Below are 8309 nucleotides of genomic sequence, written 5' to 3'. Positions count from 1 at the left end.
GTGTGTGTGTGTGTGTGTGTGTGTGTGTGTGTGTCGGTGACTGACTTTGTGAGGCAGGACCGGTTTGAGGCTGCGGCTGAAGTAGCTGAACGTGTTTCCGTTCTTGTGGACCTGCACGCGCTCGCCGTCGTATTTGATCTCGGAGTACATCCCGTTGGGGCATTTCTTCATGGCGTATTCGATGGATTTGCACGCCTCGGCCTGAATACACACAGGAAGGAAGTGCATTTGTAGATTATTATTGTTTACATTTATTTTTTGAGGAAGAAAGGAGCAGATATTGTAAGATTTTTTTCTTCTTTCTGCTGCCTTTCATTTTATTTGATTTGTTTTTTTACTGTAAATAGAATTGATTTTGTTGTTAAATGAATAAACTTGAAATAACAAAATAGTACTTTTAAGTAAAAACAAAGGCTCCAGATAGATTATATATGATGTAACGTTCACTGTGTTTTGTTTACACTCAACTCTGCCTGTTAGCTCGCTTTATTTAGCACCACGTTTGGCAGGCAGCTGTACCATATAATCAAATCACACTCCTATCTATATTGACCATTTTAGATAAAAAGCAGGAGTTCCTCTGTGCACAACAATCACTTCTTTATCTGATGTACCACAACTCGCAGCACACATGACTGAAATACATGTTTTGATATATTTTTGAATCAAACATTAAAGACTTGCAGCACTTAAAAATCTTATCAGGTTTACTAATATTTGTTTTAATTTTAAAAACCAGGGATTAATTAAATTATCTGATAGCTATCTAAACACTTTAATGTGTTCATTCAGTAAAGAGCACATTTCTTCCTCTGATGCATTTCTTTCCGAACACGAACACATGAAGTTATGTCCTCTCTAATTACTAAACTAATCAATAATCCCWCTGCAGAAACGTTCACCTGCTGCTCTGCTGTAATTGCATCTCAAAGTACACACAATTAAACTACTGGATGTAGGGAAAGAACTGATGGCTCGGCACTTCTTCCTCTGCAGGCTGCTGTAAAAGAGAGCGAAATCAAGACAGATTTCTGTGGATAATTAGGAAACTGGAGCCTAAAACTGGGATGTAGCTGCAGTGAATTTTAAACAGGGTGGTTAAAATTCTGTCTGCTGTGTTGCGTTACATTTACACCGAGGGATTCCAGGTGTTTCCTGTGGGGTCATAATGTGTGAACACTTGAAGACGTCAGATTTTCTGCAACTCGTGTGGTTATAGGACCTGTGCCCTGWTGTCAGCATCTGGTATAAATTACTGGTAAAAACTAATATTTGCTTTTAGTTTTGTATTTAGTGAGAAAAAAATTTTTTTTTCTAAGATTTTGCAATAAAAATCACAAAACAGCACTAGTCAAACCGCAGTATAAGGTTGGGATTTTTCAAACCCCAGACATGATGTCACCCTCTTTCATTCTTTTTCTCTTCCAGCCCACTTTCAAATTAATTTTTATTTGCTTTTAAAGCTCTTTATAGCCTTCCCCCAACTTATTTAGCTGATCTAGAAGCTTTCTGTGACCATGAGAGGAACTGAAGGTAATACGTCTTTACAACAGGACCAAAGGTCCAAATACAAACACTGGGGGGACGGGACCTTTACAGTGGCTGCACCCAGGCCCCCCCCAGGTCTAACACGGACCTGAGTCTTTTTAATTCTAACCTTAAAACCTTTTTACTCAGGCAGGCTTTTAACACTTAGTGGCACTTTGGTTACGTTTTTGATCGTTGTAATAATAATATAAATATGAACTGACTGATCTTATATTAATTTAAATATAATGTATTGAAGCTCCTCCTCTGAAACAGTTACAGAAGGACTAATCAATCAAAGTTAGCTAACCGTTAGGTCAGATCTTGTGGGAACAAATAGAAACTCAGAGCTCTGTTTCATCTGAGGCTAAATAAACACGCTGCTCCGATTACAACTGCTCTGTTTTTTTTTTTCTTTCTGTAAACACGACACAAATGTGTCCCCACGTGTAAATAACACCGACATCATATCTGTGTTGTTAAACACTTAACGTCTGACCTCGGCTGCAAAAACAACAGATTCTATTTTGCAACGTTAAATTGCCTCAAACAGCTGCTGGTTGTTTGCTCTCAGAGGTTTAAACATAATTTTTTTTCCCCTGAGTTGAGGTATTTCAACCAAACAGAAAAAAAAATCAAGGATAAAATCAATCCAGAACAGTCTGTTTTTAACTGATTTTTAAAGAYGATGAGTTTAAATCTATAATTATTTAAAGAAATTGAACAACTTCTTGATATTTAATCACCTCTACAAGCCAAAACATACGATTTAATCCCAGATTTATTTTGTTTTTTTATAAACCAAACAAAATAAAGCCTAATTTGTGTCTTAAATACACRTTAATTTCTAATTAGGTCAGTTTATCAATCAGTTTTTCTTTTTTTTGTTACTAAACAAATAAGTTGTTGACAAATGTGTTAAAATTCTGCAACTATAATAGCAAATATAAATTTTAAAAGCTGTTTTTAGTGAACTCACTAGGAGTTTTGTTTTTCCCCAGGTGCCTCGAACGCATCACAGCTTGCTCCTCCCTCCTTTTCTGAAAACTCCACCCTCTCYCGCTGTTACAGCTGCATATTTTTTATCAGCATTAGCGCTCACCAGCATGGGCTGGACGGGGGTCATGAGCGAGGCCTCCACAGTCAGGAGTTTCCTGGGTCCTGAACCGCCRGATGCCTCCTGCTGGTTCCTCAGAACCCGCTCGACCACGTCGCTCAGGTTACGGGAGGCCTTGAACGCATCGTATGCGTTTGGATCCACGGCATCCAAACTGCGTGAAGAGATGATTGAAGAAAGACAATTAAACTGTGTTGACAAAACACACGGTGCGTTAAGCTAAACTCTTACACATGTTTTGCCCCAGCGTTCATCTTCAAGTCGTGCTTAATGAGCCTGATGATGCATTTCAGGTCATTGCTGGTGCATCTGTGCAGAATAAAGGCAGATTTATTACTGAAGGGAAGCTGGGAGAGAAATGGTAAACAACAAAAAGACATTTTAAGCAGCTTTCTTTCCCATATTCATTGCACAAGTGAKTTTTTATCTCTGCAATAGGGGTGTAAGAAAATATCAACACACTGAAATATCACGATATTTCATTTCCCGATACTGTATCGATATTCTAAAGCCCTGTATCGATTTTTAATTAAGGTTTAAAACGTCAACTTTCCTGCCAGCCGTTCATTTTTGTTGTAGTTCAGCCTCTGACCACTAGTTGGCAGCAGTGAGCCAGCCATTTGGCTCCTCTACCTCTTGAGCGCCAGAGAGTAAGGGTAGGGTTCATGCTTCGATAGCTGAATCTGAGTGGAAAAGACAGACACCCTCTGCCTTCTAAGCTGAGGTAAGGTTACAAACAGTTACTTATTTGTCAGAATGTCTGTATTTTAAACCAAATTAAGTGTCTTGTGCACTCTTTTTTCCAACTGTAGTCAGCCTTCGCGTTACAGAAGGCTAGCGCATGTCTATGTAATAGAATTTTCTGAGACAATGAATTTTTCTTTTTCATTTTTTTTCCAGTAAGAGATTTTTATTTAATAGAATTTTTCGACCAAAAAAAATCGCAATATATCACAATATATCACCTTGCTTACAGTATCGCAATATATTGGGATATATCGTATCGTAACCCCTCTGTCATGATATGTATCGTATCGCCAAATTCTTCCCAATGCAACTGCAACACAAGCTGAAAGCTAATATGCTAAAAGTAAAATGCTGGGTAAATGCAGCAAAATGCTAACTTACTGTTAAAGGGTWGTTAAAAGCTAAAGTAAAATGATAGCTAAAATCCTAAAGTACAAATGAAGTAAAGTAAATTTAAAAAAGAAAAATGTATTTAAAGGAAATGAACTGAGCTTAATGTAATTTTTTGGAGAACTTATTTGTAAATAAAGTTATATTTTGAAAATTATAAAATTTTTGAAAACAATACATTTGTAGCTTCCAAGTCTTGAATGAGCTGGATGTTTTGATTAAAAAAAAGTATGAAAACATTTGAAAAACTGCACTTTTTGGCAATCGCCTCCAGCTCAGTCTGCTGCTCATCCTCCTTCGTCAGCTGAGCGAGGCGGGTCAGGGACGAGTCTACTTCCTGGATTGTAAGGAGGCTCTTGGCAGCAGGAGGAAAAGCTTTACTGTCGTCAAAGAACATCCTCACTGTCTCGGACACGTCGCCCTTCAAAACCAAAGCAACGTTTGAAACGTTTTATTTGTTGACGAGACAAAGGTTTGCCGTGGGACGGTTTCTGCAGAACCAACCTGCTCCAGGTCTCGCACCATGTCGTCCTGGTTGCACCGGAAAATGCGGCTGAAGAGTTTTACAATCTGTTTGTCGTTGAGGTTGTAAACGCTTTTTACGACACCCGGCAGCAGCAGCTTCACGGTCAGGTAAAGATCTCCATGGAACTTGTCTAAGAAAATGAGTCGGTGAAACGGTGATGAGCAGAAATCTGCCAAAATACAAGAAAAAGAAGCCAAAGAGCTGCTCTACGACTGACCTCCTCCTGTGCCTTTCTTCAGGAACTTCTCTATGATCTGAGTCTTGGTGTTGTAGCTGTTGTTTTCAGCCACCGTGGCGCAGAGCTTACGAAACTCCCTGAAGAGGCAGTCCTTGTGCTGGGGGTCACAGAGCTGCTCGGAGAGGGGGCTGCCTTTARCGGGGGGCGAGGAGGACGGGGATGAGGATGGTCCGGGGCTGCTGGAGCTGCCGGCCTTCGCAGCTGATGACGGTACAGAAAAAAGCAGAGCATCAGTCACAAACTCAGAAACACAAAAGGAGCCAAAACTCAGTCCGTTTTACAATTAATGAGCTAAAATTTGTTGTGGTAGTAGCCGAASCTGATCCTCCACACATATTTTGAGCTCTAGACATTTATTCCTGAAGTGTTTTGAACTTTATAGTTTGAGACATTTGTTTCTAAAATCCCTGTGTGTGTAATAAAGCCTCTCAGGCAGCACGTCCAGGTTTTTAATGCCAATTTCAAATTCTCCCCACATCGTTTTACCACCGTCCAACACAACCAGCCGAACTTTAAAAATACTCCTACCGGTTTATTGGGCCGGTCCAGATTGAGCCGAGCCTTTTTACTGATGTGTTAAACTGGTCTGACTGAAATAAAGCGAGCAGAGCGGCTCAGTCTGTGGAGGTCTGAGTTCATGTGACATCACAGAGAAGCAGCAAGTTTTCAAATCTGTGCCTTTTTCTGCTCAAGTTACAGAAGCAGAGAATGCAAAACAAGAAATGTGGAATWGTRTTATTTCTRCAGTCATACYTCTTACCTGCACTCAGTTTGTAGCTCAGTGTTGATGTGTGTAAACTTTTTTTCATCGTTACTTTAGCCCAGTGGTCCCCAAACTACGGCCCGCCTCCCCATTTGGTCCAGCCCCCAGAACAATACAAGAGAGCATTTAATTTTTTTTTCATATATGTGTATTTATTGAACTATTTTCATTATTGACTATTATTAGTTAGTAACCATTTCATACATACACACATATAACGTGACATTCTGTTCCACCCTTCTGCTGTCTGTGCCCCTATCTGGCAACCCCCAGAAAAAAATCCTAAACCCGCCCCTCTCAAAGACAAAACGGAATAATGGCGAAAAGATTAGGTAAGAGAAACATTGATTCAGAATGCAGGGCATTTAAGCTGCAGTGGCCAAACGATTATTTTTTGTTCATCTGTCAAGAGGCGGTGATGGTATTCAGAGAATACAATCTGCGGCGACACTATGAATCCTGTCACAAAGACAAGTATGATAGCTTCAAGGCCAAATGCGAGCAGACAAACTCTCAAAGCTAAAAGATGGACTGTTAGCTCAGCAGAATACAGACTGTGAAGAACCCAGTGACGGTTATTTGATTGTGCTTTCTGGAAAAAAATAAATTTTTCCATTTAGGCACTCCTGCAATAGTCACACTTTTTCTGTTACAAACTGACTCCGGCCCCCACCAGAGAAGGGAAAAGTTATGTGGCCCTTACAGGAAAAGGTTTGGGGACCCCTGCTTTAGCCTTTTGTTTTTTTTGTTCAAATAACCCCACTTTGGCTTCACAATCTTTGTGAACAGAACCACTTTGATTTTTTTATTTGTATTTGTCTGAATACTGAGCCATCTTTCACACATTCCTGTTAATAGTTTCTTCCGTTTTTTTTAGCATACTTCAGCTATTTCAGCCATTCAGGCATCCAAGGTTTCGGCTTGTGTAGCACATTGCAGCTACGACCTTTAGTTTTTGTAGCTTTTGTGATTTACTTAACATTCATTGCATTTTCCTCTTCAAAATCTAAGTGGAGGAAAATTTGACTTTCAATGTTTACTTTTAATTTTCAGCTATTGATTGGGTAATTTTAGCTTTTACATAATATTYTGCTGGTTTGTAGCTTACTACTATTGTTTTATTAAATTAGATTTTAGCAACATTTTAGCTGGTTTTAGCATTTAGCTACTGTTCTGATAATTTCAGCTTTCAGCTACTGTTTTTCTAATATTGGCTTTAGCTAACTTAGGGTTTAGCTGCTGTTCATAAGGTTTAGTTTTTCTGTATTAATTRGCTAATATTAGTTTTTAGCATTTGRTTTGYTGATTTTAGCATAGATCTACTGTTTTCCTTACTGTAGCTATTGTTTTGCTAATTTTATCTAGCGTTCGGCTTGTTTTAACTTTAACAAATCAGTTTTAGCTTCTTCAACAAATTTTCTCAGTCATCAAACTTTCAGTTTTCACTTTGTCTTTTTGCTAAAAATGCTATTTTCTGTTTGGTTTATCCCTCCCAGCTGCTTCAAATAGAAGTTATTTTTCCAATTAGAATTGACTTGATAAATAAAAGAACAACTCWGCTGATTTATGAAAATGCATTAAAAAATAAAAATAAAATGTTTTATGTGTTCCTGTTTTCCTGCAGGTGTTTAAATATCTGCTAACAGATTATAAAGTGACCCTCAGGCGTCGGGTCTTACCTGTGAAGCCTGAGAACTTGCGTGGAGCGTTGACAGTTGGGTCAGCGGGAGGAGGCATCAGCTGACCCGTSGTGTTCAGTTTGGCCTGAACCTTTTTTTTTGGACTCGCATTGACTTTGGCCATCAGRTCTGCAAGAAAAAAACAAACATTTTACCTTAATTACTGCAAGTTAATGTTAAAGTATGAAACACATTTTAATCCCATTTGAACYAGACAGTAAAGGTAACAAATAAAAGTAATCCAGAAAGTGTGTTTGCTGTACCTGAAACATGTTTAATAATGAGATCTTTGTCTTCATCCTGCAGCTCCTCCCAGCCCTCCAGTTCTGTGAGGTCTTCGATCTTCTTTGTAGTGGCTCTTGCCCTTTCCAGCTTCTCAAATATGCACTTCACGTGATACCACTCCTTCATCTCCCCCGCAGACTCGCTGAAAGGGTTCGGCACGATCTTCCCTATGCGYACGATGCCCTTCTGGATTTTGTCCTTGCATTTCTTACATCCCGCCGTGCCGCGTTTGGCATACTCCACAATGAACCTCTGCTCCGACATATCGGGCTGGTTAGATAAATGACGCTGCAGGAAAAACCAGGGAAGAACCCTTTGATGAAGGCCTTGTTTGTGGAATACTGAGGTAAATGGACTAGTTTGCCATGAAAGTTGTAATGAATAAGGAAGGGAGGGAAGCTGTTCGGTGTACAAAGAGACGTGGAAGGCTCTGCACAGTTTGGAGAGCTGCTGACGTCCAACAAGTAAACCACACTGTTGTCGACCCACACAAACAGTCTTATGAACAAATAAAACTAGATGTCTTTGCATGTAGTTGTGATGAAGAGAAAGTTAGAACCTAAAACAGCAAAAACAAACAGGAAAGAAAGGCTTTAAATTTGTGTAAATTAGCCTGCAGCTTGAAACAAAAGTTCTCTGACTCGTTTTTTTTTATCTAAAATTGGTGGCTTCTTTGCAATTTAAATAAATTACATATTTGTGAACCAGTGGACACATTTTGTGTTCTTTGCATGATTAATTAATCCAAAAATCCCTGCATAGAAAAAAATGTTTAAAATATTTGCTGAGTTGGTTGAACTTTGGGAAGAACACAACCCTGTTACAATTATTTTAAAATCATATTATGTTGTTTTGTAAAATCTGCAGACCAGGTAAGACTGAAGACGGAGCATGGTAGTTTTGGTTAAAGCTCAAAGTTTTGTATAAGATTTTATCATAAATTGAATAAAATACAATGTAATTTGAGACTTAAATAAAAACAAATTTCTTCAAAATCCATTGAGTTTTTTTATATTTGTTATTGATTATTATTATCA

The 8309-nt window shown here is 38.7% G+C and overlaps 1 protein-coding gene across 1 annotated transcript in view; it reads right to left on the bottom strand.

The window, feature by feature from the left end:
* The window catches only part of lig3 (ligase III, DNA, ATP-dependent), a 17860-nt gene that overhangs the window by 7781 nt on the left and 1770 nt on the right, over positions 1 to 8309 (bottom strand). Inside the window, exons 2-9 of the mRNA XM_014004036.1 lie at positions 7251 to 7831; positions 6988 to 7116; positions 4525 to 4746; positions 4286 to 4437; positions 4036 to 4202; positions 2876 to 2953; positions 2630 to 2798; positions 46 to 201 (exon numbers count right to left, since the gene is read on the bottom strand). Coding sequence (XP_013859490.1) covers positions 46 to 201; positions 2630 to 2798; positions 2876 to 2953; positions 4036 to 4202; positions 4286 to 4437; positions 4525 to 4746; positions 6988 to 7116; positions 7251 to 7803 — 1626 coding nt within the window. The 5' untranslated portion in view covers positions 7804 to 7831. The remainder of the gene's footprint in view (positions 1 to 45; positions 202 to 2629; positions 2799 to 2875; positions 2954 to 4035; positions 4203 to 4285; positions 4438 to 4524; positions 4747 to 6987; positions 7117 to 7250; positions 7832 to 8309) is intronic.

This window comes from Austrofundulus limnaeus, unplaced genomic scaffold (genome assembly GCF_001266775.1).
Source record: "Austrofundulus limnaeus strain Quisiro unplaced genomic scaffold, Austrofundulus_limnaeus-1.0 Scaffold21, whole genome shotgun sequence".
NCBI classification, from domain to species: domain Eukaryota; kingdom Metazoa; phylum Chordata; class Actinopteri; order Cyprinodontiformes; family Rivulidae; genus Austrofundulus; species Austrofundulus limnaeus.
Note: the sequence above shows the minus strand (reverse complement) of the source record. Positions and strands in the feature narration are given on the sequence as shown.